Consider the following 25,872-nt stretch of genomic DNA (forward strand, 5'->3'; position numbering starts at 1 on the left):
GCCAGAGGAATGTCCAGTGTTTGTGGGTAGGCCCTATATATAAAACGAAATGTTACCTAAATTAATTTATACTTTTAATACCATACCAAATTATGAAAGGCATACTTCATGCAAACTGATAAAATAATAAAGTTCATTTTGAAAAACAAAATCTAGAATATCAAAGGAAGTATAGCATCAAAGGAAGAATAGCACTTAGAGACTTAAATTATAAAGTAGCAGTCATCTGGTATTGGTTAACAAATGAGAGCAGTAGATCGCTAGAACAGAATAATGAAGGGAGAATCAGAAATATTGAAACTTAGCAAACCAATAAACAACCTGGAAAACAAATTATTTAGGGAAGAAGCTTCTTATTTGATAAAAACAACTGGTAGAACTGGAGAACTGACTGGCAGAAAGAAATTAGGCTCAGACTAGTACTTATGTTAATGCTTATCTGACTTTAATATTAAAGGTCATGCTGTAGAAAATTATAAGAGAAGATCATCTGTTTCTCACCATTATAGATGGGAGATACATTTTAAACTGAGCAAAAGGACTGAGACAACTACAAAAGAAAAAGTAGTTAACTCATTACATGAAACTGAAAAGTATCTGCACAGAATGCACCTGGGTTAAGAAGAGAAGTGGTTACATGAGTGAGGGGAATCTATGTTAAATATCTGATAAGGGTTTGATTTCCAAGAGATATATAAACACTTATTAACTATATATGACTAATAGCCATTTCCCAATAGATAAGTGATGAAAGGGTATGAACAGGCAGTTTTCAAAAGAAGTGGTGTAAAATATGAACAACTACATTGAAAGAATGCACCATATCACTAATACTGTGAATGAAAACAATTCCAAGATTTCACTTCTTACATTGAAAATTGGCAAAGAGGACAAAAACTGGGGAACAGTCCGTGTTGAAAAGATCGTGGGGAAAGAGGTCCATTGGTGTTGGTGGATCTGTGGTGGTGGTCAGTACAATCATTTGGGAAAGCAGTTTGGAATTAACATTTATTAAGTACCTCCTCTGTGTCAAACACTGTGGTAAGCATTGGAGGATACAAAAAGAGGCAGAAGGCAGTTCCTGCCTTCAAGAAACTCACAATCCAATGGGAAAGACAAATACAAATAAATTTATACCAGCAGAATATTTTCAAGATAGATAGGAAATAATTAGCAGAGGGAAGACACTACAATTAAATGAAGGATATGGGAAAGACTTCCATTAAAAGGAAGAATTTTAAGGAGCTTAAAGGAAGATAAAATTACGCTAATAAGATTACTAAAATGCCCTTACTCTTTGAACCAGGGACTCTGTTACTGAACTTTAACCCCAGGAAAGCCATTGATAAGAAGAAAGTCCTCTTATATGCCAAAATATTTATAGCAACATTTTTTGTGATAGCAAAGAATTGGAAACAGCATGGATATCCATTGACTGGGGCCAGAGTGGGGAAGATTCAACCTGGAGACCACATGTGGCCTTCTAAGGCCTCTTGATTAAGTCCAAGTTTTACAGAACAAATTCTTTTATTAAGGGGATTTGTTCTCTGGAGTTTGGATTCAGAGAGCCATACTTGAGGACCAAGAGGGCCACAAGTTCCTTACCCTTGCAAACAAATTGTGGTACATGAATGTAATGGAATATTACTGTGCCATAAAAAAATGACAAATGCCATGGATTTAGAGAAAAATGGAAAGATCTATACGAATTGATTCAGAGTGAGGTAAGCACCCCCAAGAAAATGCTATTTAAAGATAGATTAAATAGATAAGGTACTGGGAAGTATTTCTTACAGTATTTATTAACCATGTGCAATGACAAGTAAATAAATATGTTAAAAGAAGAGAATGTTTAAGTGAGGAGGGAGTTTTGGAAATTGAATGCTTTATGTTGTGAAGTTAGTTTGGGAAGACTGAAATTTGAAGAAATTTTAGAAGTTATTTCAAATACGGGCTAGAGAGGATTTGAACTCGGAGAAGCAGCTTTTCCAAGCTTAGGAGACCTAGTAAATTGTTCATTAAACATTTATTGAAAACCTGGTTTGTGCTCTCAGGATGAAAGTGGGGTTTTGTGAATTGTCCTGAAGTAGATAGCTTGAAAACACAACATTGGAAGAAAAAGGTAAATGAAGTTAGTTTGACTTGTCCTATTGAAAGACTCCTGTCTGTATAACTGTCTAAAAGTCAATTTCTTTGAGTCTTTTTTTTTCTTGCCTGTAAAATATATAGGGTGATAATTTTAGAGATCTTAGAAGACTAGAGTTTTAATTGATTTTGGGGCCATCTGGTTTAATTGCCTCATATTACAGATGAGGAAACTGAGTCCTAGGGAGGTGAAGCTATTTGCCCAGAGCCAAAAAAGTAATAAGTGTCCGAAGAAGCATTTGAAACTAAGTCTTCTGAATCCATTTTACTACTAGTCTCCCTGAATTGTGAGGCAAGTGTTTTATAAACCTCCCCCCCCCCTTTTTTATCTCCAGAACCACCATGCCTGGCAAGAAGTAAGTGCTTAACAAATGTTGATTGAATGAGTGAATGTACTATTTTTTAAAATTAAATTTAATTTTTTTTGCCTTTTGGAGGGCAATTGGGGTTAAGTAACTTGCCCAAGGTTACACGGCTAGTTTTGTGTGTGTGTGTGTGGGGGGGGGGTATTAAGTGTCTGAGGCTGGAACCGAACTCAGGTCCTCCTGACTCCAGGGCCAGTGCTCTATTCACTGTGCCACCTAGCTACCCCATGAATGTACTATTAAGGGCATTAACTTTTAAAAAGAAAAAAGAAGAATTCTACTTTAATGATCTGTTTTAAATGATGTAACTTTCATTTTTATTGATAGCTTTTGCTTTTACATCACTTTCATTTGTAAATTTCCCTTTTTCCCACCCATCCCTTCTAATAAAGAATTAACAGGAAAAAAAGTAGTTCAGCCCTAGACTTAACTTGAAGAAACAAACACATTTAAATTAGATGTATTTATAAAATGTGACAGAACATCTTCCTCTAAAATAGTATTTATGCATATGAATGATCATGAGGCACAAAAAACGTATGAGTCTAGGTCATTAGTTATAGTGACTAAAGACATCATGACTGGAATGTATCTTATGGCACTTAAGGAACAGACCATTCAAACCCCTGTGCCAGTGCCTGGAATCTTTATCTGGCTTTAGTGGAGGAGTCATATTCCTTTAAAGTATTTTCAACTGCTACCTTTTCCTGTGTAGTCAAGGGAAACGTGTCTGTTGCAGTGAGGAAAAATATGGGCTTTGTGAAAACTTCCAAAACTTCTTCCTTTTGGAAGATCCCTGGTCTCATTGATCACTCTTGTAGGAGCAACGCAATGTATTAGAAGTCTTACTCTATATTTTGTAACATTCTTTAAGTATTAGTGTATGACCTATAGTTCTCAATATGTGACCACCCCACTTTTTTTCCCAGCTAAATATTTGCTAGATATTTTTATGCCTCTTTTTGTCATGTAACCTACTGTTGCTAATACGTTATACACTACTTAACCCTCCATGTGGTCTTTCTTTTTGTAAAACTTTGGATCACCACCTATTTTGAACCATTTAGCATCACCAGAAAGAGTATTGCTGTTAAATTATTTTTGTTTCTCAGAATACCTTGGGATCATATGACAATAATATGTTAATATCAGATAACTTCTGATTTTTACTTTATGTTAAAATAAATTATAATCCTACCTCTGCCACATGCTACTTATGTGACCCTAGGCAAGTCATTGGATCTCTTTGGGCCTCAGTTTCCTCATCTGTAAAGTGAGAATTGGTCTGGGTAGCATCTAGGGTTCTTTCCAGCTGGTTTCTCTGGTTCTGTGATCCTAATATTTTATCAGACTTATGTTAAAAAAAAAGTAATGTGAAAACATGAGTTTCAAATACTTTTACCTTTCTTACTTAGGAATTGAATTACAAATACATCATATTATTTTATTTAGACTAGATCTTATGAATTAAGAAAGACTGGAAATTTCTTCATCAAGTTTCTCTTTATTTTAATTAATTTTGCTTATTCTTCAACACTACATTAGAGAGGACATTTGCATATATATATAGCAAAATGGAAGAAAATTATTATACAAAAATTTACAAATCTATTGTGTATAGCTTACTGTTCTTTTAAAGTATAACTCTCTGTAATGCCAATCACAGCAACACATCTGAGGACTGCTGCTATGAATAATTTTAAGGGTCTAATTGCATAATATAATGAACTCTCTATTTAGAACAAAACATTGTTCAGTAAAGCATGACATTCATAGCAACATCCTTAAGCAAAACATAATATATAATGTCTGTATCTGTAATATATGTACATATATACATACATACACACACATACATGTGTGTGTGTATATATCTCATAACACTTAGTATGTCATATGGCACATAGTGGATATCATTGCGTTCAGTAGCATCGCCCAAAATACTTGTTTACACGACCAGGGGGTCCCAGGCTATGGTCTTCCCTAGCACAATACATTATGGAGCACATATCATTGCATCCCCAAAATCCCAGGCTAGTGTCTTCCCTAGCATGCCGCATCCTTAAGGGGTAGCAGAAAATACCATACCATCCACCCCTAGGTCACCGTAAGAACAATCTACTTAATACCAAGTGTAAGGGTTATGGGATTTAAAGATCTTCCATGCCCCGTTGGACTTGCTGACGTAGCAGGAAGGGGCGGAGCAAGAGGAAGCGGAAGCCAAGCTAGCGTTCCTTCGGTGGCTGGCGGTGGTGGTGACGGCGGCAGCAGCAGAGGCAGTGGCAGCGCGAAGCCCTTTTTGAGTTAGAACTGCTAAGGACTTTCTGCTAAGGACTCCTGCTGAGGACTGCCAGGGGCCGGAGCTGCTGGGAGCGCTCTTCCAGGACGCTGGGTGGTTGCTGTGAGTGGGGAGAGGAGGACCTTTGCCTGAGGTAGCCTGTTCTGTTTTAAAGGCTTGAAAATGTGGGTGCTTTCTACTTTATCTACCTGTGCCAATGTCATAACTACTCTGATGGCTTTCACTTTCTGGTTTTGGGACTCAGTCTTTTGGTATCTTAATAAATTTTCTAGTTTATTTCCTCATATGGCAAACATGACGTATTTTCTAATGGATAATTATATCAGCATATTTGTAATCTCTATAGGCATTGTGAATATGGCATTGCTGATACACCAAGTATACAAGTAAAGTCCTTTTAATTTGAGGTTGACTTCCTCTGTGGGCTGACCACTCCTGACTTTCACCTGGATTCACATGTAGACAGCTCTCCACCTCTTGTTCCATTTCTCAGGTCATGGGGACTGCTCCACTCCAAGCTCTACCCACTCCTGTCCAGCAGCAGGCTCCAGGGGCTCCTGCCCACAGCTTCTGCCTCTGGGAAAACAAAGCTTAACAGGACAGCAACAGTACTGACACATACCTCTAGGACCATCATCTCAATTCACCTCCAAAGTCCAGAGGCTCTGTAATAACAGCTCAGTTTAACAGCTTTAACAACTCTCAAAAGGGGCTCAAGCTAAGCCTCCCTCCCATGGCAGGTCTCTGCCCAACAGCCCTGTTTGCTTTCAAAGTTCAGAGCCTCCCTCAGCAAGTCTCTACCACCAGAGGTCTCCTCCCAGCTCTTAGAGGTCTCTTCTCTTCATTTTCTTCTCAGCACTGACTTGCCCTTTCAACACTGGCTCCTTTAATGTCAGCTTTTTCAACACTGGCTTTCTTTATATACAGTTCTGCTCAGCATATGATTGGCTATAGCCCACATGTACATATCTGATTGATTAGAGTGCACATTTCTGATTGGCTCAGTGCAGCAGCATGTGAGACTGAGACTGGGAAACTGAATAACACACATAGAAAAACAGCAAAAAAAATCCCACTTTGCTTGCCATTACATTCTCTCCCTATTTGTCTGGCATTTTGGCCAAGTTTCTTTAAAATGTTGCTATTGTAAAGAAAGACAGAAACCTTCAGTGTTCCACTTTGTTTATTTACATGTAATCTTTGGGTAATGAGATTTTCTGATGAATATCCTAATTACTAAGAGGTAATTATTGCATATATTGATTACCAGTTGTCAGTGAATTATAAAATGCTGCATGATTTCATAATTAATTATAAAACTTTAATTTAAAAGCAGACTGTTAGAATAATTCCTGTATGTGTCAGGTCACTTGTTGGTATTTGGAATGTATTTTCTCATTGAAAACAGATTATAAATTGTGGTTAGCTTTCCAGGTTAACTCACAAAGTTATATTTGATCCAGAATGTAATAGAAATACAACACACACATACATAATAGAAAGTAATGCCATTACTGTATTATTAAATTAGTAATGAGTTTTTAAAACAGAAAAATGACTAAATCAATAATTATTTCTAAAATAATTCCTGAAAATAAATGTGGTGTAGGGGAGGGTATTTTAATGAAGCTTTGAAGATGATTTCTGAATAATTTTCAAGTGTCATAGAAGCTGATAATACAGGTTCATATAATCAGTTTTATTTCAAGATTTAAGGCTTTACAGTTCCATGATTTAGCACTACTCATACACTGTCAGACCTATTTTGAAATGTATTTGACTCACTAATATAATGGGGGAGAGCAGAGATTTTCTTAAGGGAGCTAGTAAATAAAAGCAGGATGTATTCTTGTGTGTGTGTGTGTGTGTGTGTGTGTGAGAGTGTGTGTGATAGACTTTTAGTTGCAGTAAGCTGTGAAAGAGGAAGGAAGTTAAGAAAACGTGAAGGAGCAGTTTCTTCTTATTAACCACCTCCTTGGTCTTGATCTGAAGCAAGTTTGGATTGGGATTAAGGGGAAGCACTGTACAATATGGCCATGCATATATATAAAGACTTTATTTCCAGGGAGCACTTTTACTGAATTTATTCTTTTACTCATGTTTACTTCAGGGATCTTTTCATCATTATGAGCACCTATTATATAGTATTTTGAAATGTAATTATTTGAGTTTTCTGGTTTTGGATTCTGGGTAGACAAACATTTACTATAGATGAAGGATAGATAGCACATTACATACTTTCATTTTGCATGTAGTACTGGTATCAGAAACCACAAAAGCAGGGGAAATACTATTTTCCCTCTCCTAAGAAAGGCATTTGTGTCTCATACTTTTTAGATTTATGTTGTAGATAGACTTTTTTTCCATAAAAATCAGTTTTATTCCAATCAAGAAAAATGGATATCTTCTTCAGAAAAAAATATATTCTCTTTCAAATTTAAGCAGTTTATATTATCTAACAAAACTTTTGTGATAGTAGTTTTTAGTGTATTTCTGTTAGATGAATTGTCACACAAATGTATACTGCTTGCATATATTTCTGACTAAAAATAGTTACACGTAATTTTTTTATTAGGAAGTGGCTGTTTTCGTCTTTGATAAAAAGCTGATTGACAAATATCAAAAATTTGAAAAGGATCAGATCATTGATTCTCTAAAACGAGGAGTCCAACAGTTAACCCGGCTTCGACACCCTCGACTTCTTACCGTTCAACATCCTTTAGAAGAATCCAGGTAAATTTTTATGTAGCTTAAAAAGACTTAATAAAGCAATTAGTAAATAGTAGCAATTAATAAATCAAAATGATTTTATAGTTTGAATCTTTTTATAGAATTTGAAGTAATAATGCAAGTAGAAGTTTTTACGATTTGAGTACTGGAAAGTGGTGAAAAGTTTAAATGATCTAACCTAAGAGTTCTTTGATTGATCTTTGTGAGGAATAGTGGTAGGAAGAATCAATGTCAATAGAGACTTAATACTTTCAGTGGACAAACCATTCAGATCCCACTGAGTTATTGGTATTCTAAGCAATATGAATAATATAGAAATTATATGACACAGTCCTTTCCCTTAAGTGGCTTAAAGAGAGGAGACAACAAATAGAAAATACTGGAAAACTCTTATGAAGCTGGACAAGAAGAAGGTAGGACTTGGAAGGTGAGAATGATTTTGGTGACTGACAATGAAGAAAGGAAAGTATTTTAGGTGTATGGAGGGGAAACAGTAGGAGCATACAGATGGATGGAAGTGGCAATGAGAATGGTGTGTTTGTAACATAGAATGGACACCAAGCTTTATGGTATCAGAGATGCTGGAGATAGTGGAAAATAGAACTGTATGAGGTACAGATTATATAACTAAGAACCTGGGGGAAGAGTTTAAATTAAATATAATAGAAAATATGAAGTAATTGAACAGGAGGTTCCTGGAGCATGATATGATGAAAGTTTTATTTCTGGAAAAAAAGTCTGTCTGATCTACAACTTGGAGCTTCTCTGGTTAAAATATCCTATCTTCCATCTCTCATATTCTTCAGACCTGTTAAATCTATTCTTTACATTGATTGAAAGCTTGGTTTCTTCAACATCCTCCTCTGATCAGCTTAATTCTAACTTTGTATGACTCAGACATTTTGGTGCTGCTACTACTCTTAGATTTTCTTCGTCCTTTTACTTCACGTTATACCAGTTCGTGATCTTGGTCACTTTTTATCTCTCTCCTTTACCTGTTTTCTTGGACTGCCAAATCTTGCTCTAAAAGTGTGTTCTTAAATTTGGATGCATGGTCCATGGATAGATTTGAGGAGGGTCTCTATGAATATAGTATAGGGTGAAAAACTAATCTTTGTTTTCATTAACATTCAACTGACATTTGACATTTCCTTCAATTATTTTAAAACATCATTTGGAGAAAGAATCCATAAGCTTCACCAGACTTTCAGGGGATCCACAGCATGAAAAAAGATTTAAGAGCTCCTACTCAAGCGGTTTCAAAGATGTATGGTCTACGTCAAACTCATCCTAGTATTAATTGGACCCTCACAGCTATTCTATGGTCCTTTCATTTATCCTTGGCTAATACCCTGTTACATGCCCTGATTATTGCAATCTTTTTCATACTTTTAAAGTTTCTGATCTTACTTGCCCTTTTTGTCAGCACATGATCTTGATTTTACTGAGATCTAAGCCATCTTCCATAAGCATCACTGGAGCAAGCCACAGCACTGTAACAAGTCCACTCACAGGACTCTCATTTCTGTGCAGTATGGCTATTGATCTTTCCTGATGGACTGTCTCACTCTGTTTGGGGCCTGTTCTAAACCTTATTTCTCAAAGTACTGAGGTCCCTTCCATGTCTCTTTCCCTGTCAGTAGATGTTCTTATAAACGCCCCACCCATTCCACCCCTGGTCTCCTGAACTTCACTGAGGAAATCCAGGTCATTCCTTGTTTACCTCCCTTATCTCTGCTCCATTCCTCTCTTCCTCACTGTCTCTCTCTGAGGTGGGGGTGACCCTTTCCTTGCTGAGTGAAATCCATTTATTTCTTCTCTTTATTTAGTCCTCTCTGTCATCTGCCATGAACTTGGACTACTAATCATCATCCCTTCCTGTCTTCAAGTTCTTTGCTCCTTTAGCCAATGCCTAAAATCATGCTAACTTATGCTTCATTCTTAAAATATCTTCATTTGACCCTCCATTCTCAAAAACTCCTGGAATTTTGTTTGGTTTCTCCATTTCCTCACCATCTACTCAATTCTCAGCACTGTTTAAATTTGTCTTTTCTTTTATGAACTTTACCAACTTCAACTAACTTACACCTATACATATAGAAAGAACAGAAAAAGGATTGCATATGACACCATAGAACTTTATTACAACTTTTTATTATTTTTAATGTTATAGTAACATTACTTAGTTGTCTGTCTCTTTCTGAACTTAACATCTGCTCTTTCTTATGTATTAAAAATGTATTCTAAACTTAATAAACACTAGCTAAAAGGGACATTTTTTCAAATACAAAGTAGGACAGAAAAAGGATTGTATATGAAATTGTGAATTTCTGTTTTGCACAATTTGCTTTTCTTTTAAAGTACAATATTGTCTTTTTTTATGGTATAATTAATTCAGCATTTCAAAGCTGTCTTGCTTCTGTTTTCTTTTGTCCTTTTTTCTCTTCTGTGTATTAAATAATGTTTTGGTGGGCCTTTTCTTTCTTATTTACTTATTTTCTTATACCCTATTGCAATTTTCTTTTCCATCTCATTTCCCTTTCCCATATTGGGGGAAAAAAAGAAAAAGAAAACCCTTGTAATAGATGTTGTAGTCAAGGAAAACAGATTTCTACATTGCCTGTGCCCAGAAATATATGTTTCATCAGTACCTTGAGTTCATCATCTCTGTAGAGAGTTGGATAGTGTTCATCATCGATTTTCTGTTGAGAGTGCCCCCCTGCTTCCTCTATAACCTCAGAGTAATGAAGGACTCATCTCTTTCACTCCGTATCATTTCCAAGGCTTATCAGTTTTGCTCCTGTGATTTCTCAGGCGTCTATTCTCTTCTCTCTGCTTATACAACTTTTACCCCATTTTATCATTCAGTGAACAGACGTTGCATGCTTACAGTGTTAAGGATGCAAAGAAAAGTGGACACCCCTGGCTTTACTTTAAGGAGTTTGCATTCTCTCAGGGAAGACAAGGCTCTCATCAGTTTTTGATTGGACAACTCTCAGAGTCTCCTCATTGGCCTCCTTACTTCCTTTCTTTCCCTTCTCTGATCCATCCTTCACATAGCAGAGAAACTGATTGTCCTAAAGGGTGAGTCAGACTGTTTCTCTCCACTATTAAAGAGTTCGGTCTAACATTTATAGTCATCTATAACCTGTTCCTATTACTGCCCTTTGGGAACTCTTATTTGGTCAAACTGGTATCACATACATGCTCTCCAAACTTGATACCTCATTTCTTACTTCCATCTGTGTTCAGAAACCACCAATGTGCCTGGAATGTGTACTCTTCGTATTCCACATCTCAGAATACTACTTTCCCCTTAAGTCTCAACTTATGGGCCATTTTATCTGAAATTCCTTCTGTTACACCTTTTTGTGTGATACCTTTTATTGTACATTTTACCTTATACAGACAGTATTTGCTTTATGTAAGTGAACTATTCATAGACTTCTAAGTAAAGTGATTTTTGCCTAATGTGAATCTTTGTCCTTGGATATGGGAAATGAAGAGAGGGAGGCAGGAAGGGAGCCATGCATTAATGGAGGTAGGGAGCCCACACATGGTTCAAGGATACATTGGGGCCAGACATGTCAGGGCCAGGTTCAGAGATAAGAGTGCAGGAGGAGGAACACGTGGGAGCTGGGGACAGATACGTGGTACCTGAGACAGACACTTGGACCAGACATATGGACAGAGTGGGGCAAAGGTCCCCTCTCTCAGAGTTCTGAAGCCAAGGCCATGCTAAACCCCCATTCTAGAGGTGGCAGTGGTAGTCTTGCTACCTACCTGTTCATTCTTTTACTTTCATTTGAAGGGTTTACTTTTTATTTTTAAAGTTTTGTGGGAGAGGGAACTGCCAGAATGCTGAACTGAGGGGCAGGAGAAAAGAGACGGGAGAGTAAAGTTACCTTGGGATTTGGGGTTTTTTTTTTTTTGAATGCAGATTTCTTTTAGAATTCTTTATGTGAAATTGAATTTGTGTTATGCAAATTTACGTAAAGCTAGAAGTGTTTTACTCTCCTTAACTGTATTGCTGTTATCTCTTTTCCTTGCCTTCCCCTTTGTGGAAGGTAGACTGGAAGGGGGGGGGGGGGGGAAGAGTGGAGACAGGAAGGTCTCTTGGGAAGTGTCTGGTTGCTTCCAAGGACCACTCTTTGGCTTTCTTGAAAGCTGAGGTTTTCATGGGTGAATCTTTGGCTTCTGTTGCCTCTGGATCCAGCTTAAGGGGATTTGGGGATCCTTGTGTCACTGGCTGGTCTTTGGTGCTTGTACTGAAAAGCTGCCTGCTTATTTGCCTGAGGGTGGACCCTGACAGTGCTGGCAAACCTCTCTTTTCTGTTGCCCGTCAGCTTTTAGCTGACCTTTGCAGTTTGGAGATGGGTGAAGTCATGTAATATAGTTACTGATTGGATTTCTTGATCTTTATTTGATCTGGTATTATTTTTAGGTTTTCAATGGAATAAGAGTGTGGGAGAAGGGATGCCTCTTGGTGTTCAGGCAAACATCTTGGCCCAAAGTTCCCCTAACTTTTTCTTTGCGTATTTTTTTTACCCTGTTCATTCTTACTCATCTTTTCCCAGACATACTATGGACATTCTACCTTGGTGTCTTTGCTCACACTGTTCCTTGCAGCTGGGATGACTTCATTTTCTCCAAATATTGTCTTTCCTGAAAGGTGGCTAGACCTAGCTCAGAGAAGGACACCTAGTCTCCTCTGTGAAGAAGGCCACCATCTGTAATAACTCAGGCCCTCGATAATGTGTCCTTTCTCAGAAGCTCTCTAGCCCTTCTTGTCTCTTTTACTCCTATGCCATCTGTACACTCCCTTGTGGTATTAGTGTTTGTCTTTGTCATCACAGTTTGCTTTTTGTTTCCTCCAAGACAGAGACTGTTTTGTTCTTTGTATCTTCCTGACTCAGCCTCCTTGTTGTGCTCAAGAATAGGTAGACAAGACTACCAAGTTTCCAGTCTAGATCAAGACTTCTTAAACGGTGAGTTGTGGGGTCATGACCCACCATTTAAGAAATGCTGAAGGGGTTGTGAGTGGAAAAAGTTTAAGGAGCCTTGGTCTAGAGTTGAAGGAATGGCAGTGCCTCTTCACTGTGAGAAATAGGAGAGAGAGAGGTGTTGTTCTTTTGAGATGGGGAGACACCCAGGCGAAGAGGGGCAGGTATGGGGGAAAAGTTGGACCTAATGATACAAATTTAGGAGTCAGCGACAGAGAGCTGGTAGTTGAATCAGTGAAAGGAGACACTTTTCTAACAGGAATAAGAAACGTCTCAGGACTGATCCCTGGCAGACATGCAAGGCATATGAAATAAAAGAAACCTGCCTTATTTGACAGCTGAGCTTCTAGTCTCTCTTCTTTGCCACCCATCCTAAACAAAGGGTCACAGTAGACTTCTTCTTCTTTTTTTTTGCTTTTTGGAGGGGGAAGGAGGGTAGGGCAATTGGCGGTAAGTGACTTGCCCAAGGTCACACGGCTAGGTTTGTGTGTCTGTGTCTGTGTCTGTGTCAAGTGTCTGAGGCCAGATCCAAACCCAGGTTCCCCTGACTACAGGGCTGGTGCTCTACTAGCTGCTCTACAGTAGACTTCTTAGAGGATGCCATACTTTTGAGTGTCTTTCTTCTGCTCAAAACCTCCAGTGGTTCCATTGTCTTGCAATGAAATGCCAATTTGTGAAGAGCCCCGATCTTTCCAGCCTTAGTACCCTTTGTGTTTCAAGTTGAAGACACTTTATATTTTTGTGTGTCAGTGTTTTATCATCCCTATCAAAATTTAAGTTTTCTGAGGAGGCTTTTGTTTACTTTGGAATTTCTTAGAGGAGGTAGCACATAGTACCTTATTGCATATAGTATATGCTTAAAAAATATTGAGTTCTTAAAGTAAACTAGGTAATTGAATCAATACAGAGGCAAAAGAGAGTTAGAGAGATTGTATAGTCAGTAATATAATAGGCTACAGAGGTCTAAGAGAATGCAAACTGAAAGTAGCCATTGGACAGGAAAGATACTGATTCACTGGTGGTAGTGATGAGAGCATTCTTCAGTCCTGCCTTAGAACTGTGGGGGTAGCGGGCAGGACACCCTGGAAAGGATGAGGCCTGGCTTCGCCATGTGCCCACACCATGACCTTCCTTGGAAAAGTCATTTCATTTGCCTGAATCTGGTCCACCAGCTCCTAAGTGAAGAGAATGGTCCTGGTGCTAAGTTCTTCTCAGGGCTACGGTGGGTGGTGGTGCTCTGTAACCTTAAAGTAATAGATGGATATGGACCTTCAATGTTTTTGTTAACAAATGGCTGCAGTTATGTATCGGCAGTAGTAGCTTATGTTCAGTGTGAGCACCAGCACTCAATCTTCTCCAAAATCCAGAAGTAGGTCCTGTGCTGAGAGAAAAGGGCATTATGGAACTGAAGCAGGGAGGTAGTCTGAATGCCTTGTTCAGTGATGCCCCTGGAAGCAGATTAAGGACAAATTAAAGAACTGCTTAGTGATGAGTGCCAGGCTGAGATCAAATAGAAGTTTATAAGGGGCCTAGCTGCATGATTTTGTTTCCTATTCCATCTGTGCCCTAGTTTGTGAGCAGCAGTAGAAAAAGTCAAGGACAATCTACTTAGGGTTAGAAATTCATTCAGCTGAATGCAAGGGGTACAGATTCCAATATAGCAAAGAGATAAGTGTTCAGGGTAGTTTTTGAAATGATCGGAAGGCATCTAGTTGAGTCAAGAGGGCCGAAGTGGCAGTAGTTTAGAGAATAAAGACCTTATCAAGGCTACATTACACAGATGTGAGAAAAAGAGGAGACATCATAGATAAGATGGGTTCTTGCCAATGGGGGAGTAATCAGTTCAAGATCCGAGCCTTTCATAGAGGTGAACAAATGTCTGATGACAAGATTTAGGCTTGTGTGAATGATACGGAATGAAAATGGCTTTATTCAAAGTGAAGAAAAGTAATGTGTTTTAAGATCTAAGAAACTGAAACATCACTAACATACCTTGTGAATGTCATTCAGGAAGATGTTGGAGAATAGGATGAAGAAGCTGGTTAGCCAGGAATAAAAGTCCTTTTCAGAGTCAGGAAGAGATCCTGTGTGGGTCGCAGGTAAAGGGGCTTCCAGTGATGAAACAGGTTGCTTGCTCAGTCACTGACATAGATGGCTTTGGGAACATAGAAGGAGGCCTACATCTGTCTTTCCTTTCATCTTTGTCTCTTTGGGGTTGGGATGGGGAGGAGTGCCATCCTTTTGAGCCAATTTTATTTTAGGAAAGGGAGAAAAAGAAGTGGGAAATAGAGTTAGAATAAAGGGAACTTTGCCTACAGTAGAACAAATATCATGTTTACTCCTTTTAAAATTTTCATATCAACAATTTTAAAAAGAGAAAGATTGTTTAAATATTGGCATCCAGACTTTTTATCATTCCAAAACATGCCAGAAGTACAAGGCTGCTTTATATCAATCAAAAAGCATTTAAGTACCAACTATATGTATGCCAGACATGGTGATCAGCTGCTGAGGATACAAAGATGAATATGAAAGAGTCCTAGTTACCAAAGAGCTTAGATGCTATTGGGGAAACAACCTGTGTACATATAAGTATATTCAGAATATATACAAAATGAATACATGGTTCTTTGGGGAGGGGGTGTATGTGCAATTAGGAGCCTTGGAATGAATGGATGCTTTTCTTCCATCATATTTTTCACTGTTCTGGAACATGCGGAAAGAGCATGCATCTCTTGGACAGATGAAAGGGGATTTTTTTTTTTCTTTGATTCCTAGATTTGTTATTACTTAGAATTAACAGTGAACCATAATGTAAGCATCACCAGTGGCTTTCTGGCTTTTTAAGAGTATTAAAAACATGTTTTCTCTGTTATTTGGCTCTCCCAGCCAGCCATATTTTAACTACACAGGCTTCAAGGTAGATCGAGGTAGAAGCCAAATCTTCATTCAGATAAGTCTTAAGTTTACTGACTTTCTCTATATTGTGTAAGACTTCGAAAAGCTCCTTGTAGGAAGCCATTGCTTCTGGATGGTGGACAGTGGGTGATGCTTTGTGTATGCTGAATGGCATTCTCCAGAGAGAGCCAGGAGGTCACTGGGCAGTAAATTGTAGATAAAACTTTGTATTTCCTAAAGGGTTTTGATTTAACCTGGGTTTATTTTTTATGTTATATTCCTGTATTAATTGGTTTAATTAACATACTCTAATAGTTTCCTGGGGCTTGGGAGCATATTGGGAGCATATTCCTCACGTGTTCATTCCATCACATTTGATTCATAATTTTAACCCTCAGCAAATACCTTTGTGACATTGCTGTGCTGGCCTAAAGGCCTATTTGTACTAAAATAAGCTAATCTGGCATGTTCCCATGTAAGAATGGAATAAGTATCCCCATGATATTTTATATATATATATAAAGATTTTAAATACGGAAAAAAGTTACAGTAATTATAATTCTTTGTTTTTTATAGAGACTGCCTGGCATTTTGTACAGAACCAGTATGTGCAAGTTTAGCCAATGTTCTTGGAAATTGGGAAAATCTGCCTTCCTCAGGGTCCCCTGACATTAAGGATTATAAACTTTATGATGTGGAAACAAAATATGGGTTGCTTCAGGTATGTGCATATCTCTGCTGGATTTTTTTTAATGCATACACTAACTTTTAAAAACAATATTTTCAGCAAGAATATGTTGTGTATATTTCCCTCTATATAGTAATAATCTTGTCTATAACTTATTTTGAAATTTCATCCTTACCTTAAGTTAAGCTTTCATGTAGTAATAGCTTATATTCGTATAGTGTTTTATACTTTACAAAACTAATGCATACATTTATGTATATTCTTCATTAAAGTGTTTAAAATTTGCCTGAGTTCTTATGAGTAACACAGATGTTACAGTCTTCATATAAATTTTGTTATTTTTTCTAGTTCTATAAAATAATCCTTTAGTTAGTACTTTGGTATCATACTTAAGTATGTAGGTTAATTTAGATAATAGTGTTATTTTTATCATATTGTCACAGCTTACCTTTGAGCAGTCTCTTAACCAATGTGATCTTGATGACTTTAATCACTCTAAAATCCTCATTTAGGAGCTTGTGAAGAGTCTTTGAAGATGGTGTTCGTGTCATTCCTGTGTTTTGACTAGGAAAAATGAAGTGTCATAATCTGTGTATGCTTTAGGTATTTAGAAATTATTTCTGTGTTGAAAAACGCTTCAAATACTGTTTTAGAAATGGAATTTTTTGTTACTTTTCTGTTCCACAATGAAAATATTCAAGTTGAGAAAAGGAGAATTTGAGGTGGAGACAAGATAGAGCTTAAGTTTTGTTTTTAACATTAAACAAAACAGACCAACCGTTTAAATCAGTTTTTCATAAATTTAACAGTAATATTGGACATGAATATAAAAGCTGCTGAAGAAACTATGGAATTAGTGTAAAATTAGTTTATGCTATATTTAATGTTTGAAAGGTAAATATGTACAAGATTGTTAGATTCCATGTAGGATGTCATAAAGCATTTAATTGAATTCAAGTCGTGAAACTTCACAGGAGGTTGCCAAGTATCCTCTAAAAGGTTTTCTTTATTCTATGCTTACTAGCGCTTAAAGAAAGGAGTTTTAAAATACTTGCTTTATGCTTTTGCAAATAAGTGTATTTACTCACTTTTTTTCTTTTCCTCTTTATAAATGGAGCTTTGTTGTTTGATCTCGAAAGAGTGGCTAATAAAATTTTTCTTAAAAATAGACATGGGGAGCTTAAGGAATTGTGATTAAGTCATATCAAATTTTATATAAGTGGTCATTTTTTTCTTACTTATTTTAAGTTTTATTAGCAAGAAATGAGCCTTTTTCCATTTACAGGTTTCTGAAGGATTGTCATTTTTACATAGCAGCGTGAAAATGGTTCATGGAAATCTTACTCCAGAAAATATAATATTGAATAAAACAGGAGCATGGAAAATAATGGGCTTTGATTTTTGTATACCATCAACGAATCCTTCTGAACAAGAGGTAGAAAACAGTTTTCTTGGAAACTTTTCAGAGGAATAACACAAGTGTAAGCAGTACAGAAAGTATTGAGGTTATAAAATCTGTTTTCAGAAATAGCCTAGCTGTCATAAGAGTGATTGACATTTCTGTAAGTGCCTTAAAGTGGGCAAGGCACACACTACATAGCATGATCTCCTTTGAGCCTCTCAGCAACCCTTTGTGGAAGGTTCTACTGGTATTATTGTCCCCATTTTAGAGATGAGGTCATTGAGGCTAAAAGAGATTAAATGACTGGCTATTGGTCATAGTATCAAAATAAGATGCTTATTCAGCTTCCAGATTTCAAGTCTGTTTACCACGCATGACAACTTTTCAGTGTTATAAGTCCATTATAGAAAAAAGTTATGCAAATCAGTAAAAATGTTAATGTTGGGAAACAAGTGTATAAACATAATGAATTTTAAACTACATAATGTAACAGATTCTTGCTGAACAGTAGTTATTACAACTGTAATTTTACCTGTACTATAAATTCACATAATAACGAACTTTTTTTTTTTTTTGAAAGCAATCAGGGTTAAGTAACTTGCTCAAGGTTACACGGCCAGTTATTTCTGGGTGTGGTGCTGAGTATCTGAGCCCGGATTTGATCCAGGTCATCCCAACAGTGGAGCCGGTGCTCTTACTCGCTGAGCCACCTGGCCGCCCCTAAGCAATTGGGGTTAAGTAACTTGCTCAAGGTTACATGGCCAGGTGTTTCTGGGTGGGTGCTAAGTGTCTGAGCCCGGGATTCGATCTCCAGATCTTCTCAACACTGGAGCCGGTGCTCTTACTCGCTGTGCTACCTGGCCGCCCCAATAACGAACTTTTAAAAATAAAACCTCCCTTAAAAGTTTAGTCTATATTACATATATGGTGGAACATCTGCAAAACTTGTATTTTCTACTCTGTGAAACTTAGAGCACTTGGCAGAAAATATTTATCCCAATCCTTACTATTAATAATAATATAAATTTGCTTTTGGGAAGTAAAATTTCAGTACCCTTAAGAATGTTATTAAAACTTTTGTACCCTGACCGTATTTTAGTGATTACTTAGTTGGAACTTTTTTTTTTGGCAACTTGTCAATTTGCATTGGTTGATTGTGAATTTGGGAGTAAATTGCTGTTTAAGCTTAATTAAATTTTAATTTAAAGTTCTTAATATATATGCTTTTCTCTTCCCCCCCCTTTTTTAATAGCCTAAATTTCCTTGCAAAGAGTGGGATCCAAATTTGCCTTCGCTATGCCTACCAAATCCTGAATATTTGGCCCCTGAATACATACTTTCTGTGAGCTGTGAGACAGCAAGTGATATGTATTCTTTAGGAGCTGTTGTTTATGCTGTATTTAATAAAGGAAAACCTATCTTTGAAGTCAACAAGCAAGACATTTATAAGAGCTTCAGTAGGCAGTTGGATCAGGTATTTCCATTGCTGTGGCCCCATATATTTCATTTTCTAAGTTATTTTGAAGACAATCTAAGATGGAATAAGGCTATAATACTATAATTATAATATTGTAGTATTGCATTTTACAGTTGCATATAAATTGGATTTGACTTAGTTTTGTAAACTTAACATGAGTAATGATGTATGTTCATTTGTTGTGACAGTTTGAAATGTGGTTTTGTTTGCAAAGCTTCATTTAAAAAGTATCTCTAAAATATATGACTTCTTTTTTTTTTTTTTATGCAATCGGGGTTAAGTAACTTGCTCAAGGTTACATGGCCAGTTATTTCTGGGTGTGTTGCTGAGTATCTGAGCCCAGATTTGATCCAGGTCATTCTGACACTGGAGCCGGTGCTCTTACTCGCTGAGCCACCTGGCCACCCCTAAGCAATTGGGGTTAAGTAACTTGCTCAAGGTTACATGGCCAGGTGTTTCTGGGTGGGTGCTAAGTGTCTGAGCCTGGGATTCGATCTCCAGGTCTTCTCAACACTGGAGCCGGTGCTCTTACTCGCTGTGCTACCTGGCCGCCCCAAATATATGACTTCTATAAGAAAATTAGTGATTTTTCTTTTGGTAGCATAAGTAGCATAGATGAACATAGTCTGATTTTAACTAGTCTAAGCTATCTTAGTTTATTTAGTAGAATTAGATTTTTGGTTGGCCTTTGATGCCTTTTTAAATATTTAAAAGGGCTATTTGAAAAGAATATAATTTGATATTCTTTTGAATAGTTTTCTAAACAAATTCTGAATTGGTATTTAATCAATCTTTTGACTAGCTAAGTCGTCTAGGATCCAGTTCTCTTCAGAACATACCTGAGGAAGTCCGGGAGCATGTGAAATTACTTTTAAATGTAACTCCGACTGTCAGGCCAGATGCAGATCAGATGACAAAGGTCAGTGTGTATTAAAGGTATTGTCTCAGGTGGATGAAACCTTCATTTTCAATTATTGTGCCGTATAGTATTTATAATCAACATTTTTACTTATAGATCATATTTTTATGTACCCTAGGAACATTTTATACTCTACTGAAACAGTACAAACTTTCTATATTTGTATAGCTTTGCTCATGAAATTAATATTTCAAATGAGTAGAATCTTAACAAGCATGATTCTCCCTTGAGAGTGTTGTACCTTAACATTGATAAGCGTCATAGACTCAATCCCTCCTTCTCTTCCTCCCCGCCTTCCTCTCTTTCTCTCTCTCTTTCTCTTGTTCTCTCTTCCTCTCTTTTCTCTCTCTCTCTTTCATACACACACACTCACTGAAGTTTTAAATGATAAACATCACAATTGGTCGTTGAAAGTGTTGAGAGTTGAACAGTGAGTGAGTATGTAATATGAGCTATAGGACTATCAGATGTCTCTCATTTTTATTTTTTTCCATCTCTGTAGTCATCCTCTCTGTGGCATTCGGCGAGTCATTTAGTCTCTCTCAGTCTTAGTTACCTTAAATAAAAGAAAGAATTCAGTTCAACCCTAGGTTCTGATTGTCATCTAAAATTCTGTGATCCCTTACATTTAGATTCCCTTCTTTGATGATGTCGGTGCAGTTACTCTACAATACTTTGATTCCTTATTCCAAAGAGATAATCTTCAGAAATCACAGTTTTTCAAAGGACTCCCGAAAGTTCTGCCCAAACTACCCAAGGTTCGATTTTGTTCAATTTTTTTTATTGTGACCTAGATCTAAAAATCTTAAGCTGATTGCTGATTTAATCTAATGTTTGGCCCAGAGAAGTGAGGGCATCTGCTTGTAAGCTTAGGCTTCTCAAGGACTGTTTCATCTTCAGTCCCTAAAACCGATGGGCAGCCTTGGTTTGGAAGGAAGGGAGGTCAGAGATACCTTGAAGGTGGAAATGAGCTTTGGGCTGGTCAAACCAGGGAAAGGCCTCTTGCTGGGATAGACAACTTGGAGGAACAGTCATGATCGTTAGGATATTTGTGCACCAAACAGTTAATTTTTAGTGAATGAATTCCTTGTGGCATAAAAGTTAATATTTCACTTAATAAATATTTCAATCAATCATTCACCAGTAATGATGGGCATTTACTAAGGACCTTCTGAGTGTGAGGCTCCTTATGTCCCTTAAGGGGCTTACCTTCCACCTGGGGGGACACTACCTATATAAAATGTGAATTAGGAAGAGCAGGGGCTCTAGTTTGGGAGGAACTGGGATTTAATTTGGGCTCTGTACCTTAAGAACAAACCATTTTTCTTCCCTGATCCTCATTTCCCTTTTTTATAAAGTGCAGAGCTTGAACTAAATGATGTCTAAGGTCGCTTCTAGCTTGAAATTATACTTTTCCTCTACTAATGGAGCTCTCATGGTCATGTCATAGAGGACAGTTTTATGAGTTGATTTAGCCCTTAGCACCCAACATTATTCTGATGAATTTCTCTGCTCTTACCTAGCTAGAATGGTCCTCACATCGTAGGGTTTTTCAAAAACTCTGTGGCTTGTGCTCCATTGGCATGGCTGTCACTAATTCATGGTCACTGCAGTAGGGTAGAAGCTCATAAGATATTTCCAATTTAAAAAAAATATATTTTGTATAGTAGATGTAGAAAGGATGTTCGTATATTTCTCTTATACCATTCTTGTGCTTTCCCCCCCTTGCAGCGTGTGATAGTACAAAGAATTTTGCCTTGCTTAACCTCAGAATTTGTAAACCCTGACATGGTACCTTTCGTTTTGCCCAACGTTCTACTGATTGCTGAGGAATGTACCAAAGAAGAATATGTTAAGTTAATCCTGCCAGAACTTGGTCCTGTCTTTAAACAGCAGGAGCCTATCCAGGTGTGTGTGGAGTGTTTTTGTGCTTTGGGATCAGTTTTGGTAACTACTTTGCATGCAGTCTTGTCTGTGTTTCAGGCCAACTTGGAATGGAGGAATTAGCTCCTTTAGACACAAAAGAAAATAGTGGGTTATGATAGTAAGTTAGATTTATCTGTACTTTGGAGGCTTTTTAATTACCATTAAAACATAGATAGCATTGTAAGGTATGACTGGGCATATTCTAGTGAGCTGTCCCCTGAAATGCAATCAATCATGTGCTTGAGTTGGTTTGTGTTTTTTTTTTTTTTGTCTTTCATGCCTTCAGGCCAGCAACATGGTGAGTTAGTCTTTTTAAGACATTTCATATGTTGGGTTATTTAGAATATGTATCTTGGTAACCTTTTATAATTTTCATGTGGTTTGCTTTATTTAAAACAGATTTTGTTAATTTTCCTACAAAAAATGGATTTACTGCTAACCAAAACACCTCCAGATGAAATAAAGAACAGTGTTCTACCAATGGTTTATAGAGCCTTAGAAGCCCCGTCCATTCAAATTCAGGTAAGACTGCTGAAAGGGAAAAATTTAAGATGTTTGATGCTTAAAACAAAAGAAAAATGGAAAATAAATTTTGCTTTGAAAATTTGAACAAAAATTGTCAGAAACTTGTTTATCATTTTGCTTATTCCATTCAGAAGGCCATTTTGATTGCTGCTTCTTTTTAGGGAACATTAGATTCATACCATTTGGGCCAGGGTGGGATTTGCCCTCCTTGGAATCAGAGCATTGAGCTCAGCAAATATTAGCTGTAGTGAATATTACAGTGAATATTTAGTGTCTTTTCTGGCAGTTTCAAGATTGTTTTTGGTCTGTTGAAAAGATCTGAAACTAGCATTTCTAATAGAACCCTAATAGTTCTAATCAAGTGAATAATTTAACCACAAGGTCAGAATCATTTTGAAAGAGGCCTGCTTAACAGTGCACAGGTAAAGGTACCTGACGACTTAAACTGCAGAAGGAACCTACTAGAAAAAAGTGATATCATTTTCCCCAAACTTCATCTACATGTAGAAAATTATGAGAAAGTCACAATAAGTGACCAATATTTAAAATAAAATTTGAGCCCAAATTTAGTGCTAAAAAAAGAATAGGCCTATTCAGAGAGACAGAGCTTTCAGGAATTAGAAGTTTCTCTCTTGTCCACACTGGTCAGACTACATCTGGGATATTGTATTTGGTCCTGGTAGCCATTTAGGAAGGTGGAAGGATTGCAAAGAGTTCAGAGGAAGGCAGCCAAAGACGATGCAGTGCCTTGAATCCATGTCATCTGAGGATGGGTTTAAGGAGCTGGGGGTGTGTATAACCTGAGAAGAGGGGAGTCAGAGAGGATGTGGAAGTTATCTTCAGGTTTGGAAAAGACTCTTACATGGAAGAGTTATTTGCGTTCTTTCTCTTGGCCACAGAGCATAGAACCCTTTGTAAAGACACATTTAGGCTGGATATAAGGAAAAATTAGAGGCCAACAGAGGCAGAGTGGACTGCCTGGTGAGGGGTCCCTTGTCCCTGGAAGCCTTCAGGCAGCAGCTCAGGGCCAGCATGTCAGGCACCTTGCAGAGGACACTGCTAGGCCACAGAGGTCCCTGCCTATTCTGAAGTTCTGTGATCCTGTCTTTGGAAAGGATTTGGAAAAGTAATCAGGCTTAGATGTGGAAGGGGTTGTAGATCTGAAACTGCCTTGGGGACGTTATTTTCTCCTCTCTCAGATAAGAATGTGGTTTCAGTAGGGTGAAAGTATGTAGTGAAGAATAGTGCTCTAGAAGCTGACCCTCTGGCCCTCTCTTCATACTTTCTTCCTCTTCTTCATTCTTCATTCTCTTTCTTTTGCTAAGGAGGCCAAAGGCAATTAAATTAAAGATGGACTTTTGTGTTCCTAAGTACACTAAAAAAGATTCATTCCATTACCTTTAGGCTTGATATTTCCCATCATATCCTTGTTAAGTATAAAAATTAATTACTAAGAAGTTTCGATAAAGATTTGGCCTCTTTCCTCTCAGCATGAGGAATAATAAAATTTTTGTTGTTAAAAATCAACATTAAAGGATTGAGAGGTGTAAGAGCACCAGACTGAAATCAGACTTGGATTCTTTCTGGCCATACTTGCTTCATCTCTTTTAGTTTCAGTCTTCTTGCCTGCAAAAAACAAAGGTAAGATTTTCTTATAAGCGTGTTGTGAGGATTGGATGACATGATGAATGTGTGAATTAGAAGCATATCATGTTAATTATAAGACTCTTGTTATATTGATGTATATTAAAATGCTTTTAAATTTTTTTTCTTATTATAAGATTGATGCAGGTCTTTTTCCTTCGTAGGAACTTTGCCTGAATATCATTCCAACCTTTGCAAACCTCATAGACTATCCATCCATGAAAAATTCTTTGATACCGAGAATTAAAAATGCATGTTTACAGACATCTTCCCTTGCTGTAAGTAAATGTTTAATTTTTGCTTATTTGCCTGATAAGTCTTTCTTACTTATGTTTGTATCATTTTCTCCTATATCATCTCTTCTGGACAGTTTTTGTCAGAGCACTCTATGGGAGCCTGTTTTTTAAGTAGAACTCCTATCTTAATGATTTTTTAAAAGATTTGTTTTTTTTAATAGTTATTATGGTCATGGCTCCTAAATGCCAGTGAAAGGATTGAATACAAGGCCTTTACCAAGATTTATAGGCCTCAGTCAGTTAGGAGAATCAAGCATTAGCAAAAGTTAGAAAATAGTATTTATAATTTTTAAAGTTGCTGTATACATCCAAATCTATAAAAACTACTGGAATTCTATATTTGTCATTTATTAAATGTAAGTACTTTTAGTAAAATGTAATTAATCATCATAATAATAACTAACTTTTATGTTGTGTTTGTTGTGTGCCAGATACTGTGCTAAGTACTTTGTGGTTATTATCTCATTTGATCCTCATCACAATCCTGAGGGGGTGATGCTATTGTTACCCACATTTTACAAATGGGAAAACTGAGACAAACAGAGATTAAGTGACTTGTCTAGAGTCACCCAGCTAGTAAGTGAGTAAGTGTTTGAGACAGGATTTGAACTCAGGTCTTCCCTGTTTCAGGCCAGGTACTCTATTCGCTAAAACCCCTTTAATTTTGTATTAATTTTTTTGGGAAAAAAATTGCACAATCTTGTATTAATATAGAATCAGATTTCAAACCTTAATCAAACCATGTTTTACCTGGTTCTTTTGTTTCAAAGTAATAATGCTATTTTAATCTATTGAACATTGACAGATTTTGTTTTTATTATTCAAAATTTAGTTTTCGTAAAAAATATTTAATTCTTGTCCGCAAAGAATATTAATTTACTAACAATTTGCCTTTTTAATAGGTTCGTGTAAATTCATTAGTGTGCTTAGGAAAGATTTTGGAATACATGGATAAGTGGTTTGTACTTGATGACATTCTACCCTTTCTACAACAAATTCCATCCAAGGAACCTGCAGTCCTCATGGGAATTTTAGGTAGCTGAAGTTTTAAAATTTTGTTTTATGCTACTTCATCAAATTTATATCTTAAATAATTCTTACAAATCACATCTTTAAAATTATTCCATAATTTTCACTTTTCTTTACCTTCTCTAGGTAATTTAATCACCTCATTCCTTGTGCATATTCTCTTCAGTAACTTCATCTCTACAGTATCCTCACTTTACTCCATCATGTCCTATGATAGTTTTTGGCACAACTTTAGAATCTCATAGAAGTAGATAAAGTTGTTTTACCGTATAGTTGTTATTTGCACATTTTAGTGCTCTTTATAGGGATGAGGAGCAACATTGCCTGCTTGGGGAGATGACACACTCAAAAACTGAATATAGTCTCATGTAAGATGTTTTATTATAAAGAGTTGAATTCTCTGGGTCATCAGTATACAGTAAAAAGGAGATGCATGATGGCTGTAGTGGTCAGGATGCAAGCTGGATCTGGAAGGAAGCAGGGACGAGAAGAGTGTTGGAGCTGATCAGAGTTGTAGAGCAGGAAG

At 37.0% G+C, this 25,872-nt stretch overlaps 1 protein-coding gene across 3 annotated transcripts in view; it reads left to right on the top strand.

Annotated features, from left to right (window-relative positions):
* Positions 1–25,872, top strand: part of SCYL2 (SCY1 like pseudokinase 2) — a 65,670-nt gene that overhangs the window by 27,456 nt on the left and 12,342 nt on the right. For 2 of the 3 annotated variants that reach the window (XM_069095216.1, XM_069095215.1), the window contains exons 3-12: positions 7,385–7,542; positions 16,017–16,161; positions 17,414–17,563; positions 18,783–19,004; positions 19,810–19,926; positions 20,559–20,684; positions 21,658–21,834; positions 22,252–22,374; positions 24,186–24,299; positions 25,220–25,352. In XM_069095216.1, the coding sequence (XP_068951317.1) occupies positions 7,385–7,542; positions 16,017–16,161; positions 17,414–17,563; positions 18,783–19,004; positions 19,810–19,926; positions 20,559–20,684; positions 21,658–21,834; positions 22,252–22,374; positions 24,186–24,299; positions 25,220–25,352 (1,465 nt within the window). The remainder of the gene's footprint in view (positions 1–7,384; positions 7,543–16,016; positions 16,162–17,413; positions 17,564–18,782; positions 19,005–19,809; positions 19,927–20,558; positions 20,685–21,657; positions 21,835–22,251; positions 22,375–24,185; positions 24,300–25,219; positions 25,353–25,872) is intronic. The other variant, XM_069095217.1, reaches the window with a different exon arrangement.

The sequence above is a fragment of the Petaurus breviceps genome, unplaced genomic scaffold (assembly GCF_028583685.1).
Source record: "Petaurus breviceps papuanus isolate PSGF00001 unplaced genomic scaffold, PetGlider_PUasm1.0 225, whole genome shotgun sequence".
NCBI classification, from domain to species: domain Eukaryota; kingdom Metazoa; phylum Chordata; class Mammalia; order Diprotodontia; family Petauridae; genus Petaurus; species Petaurus breviceps.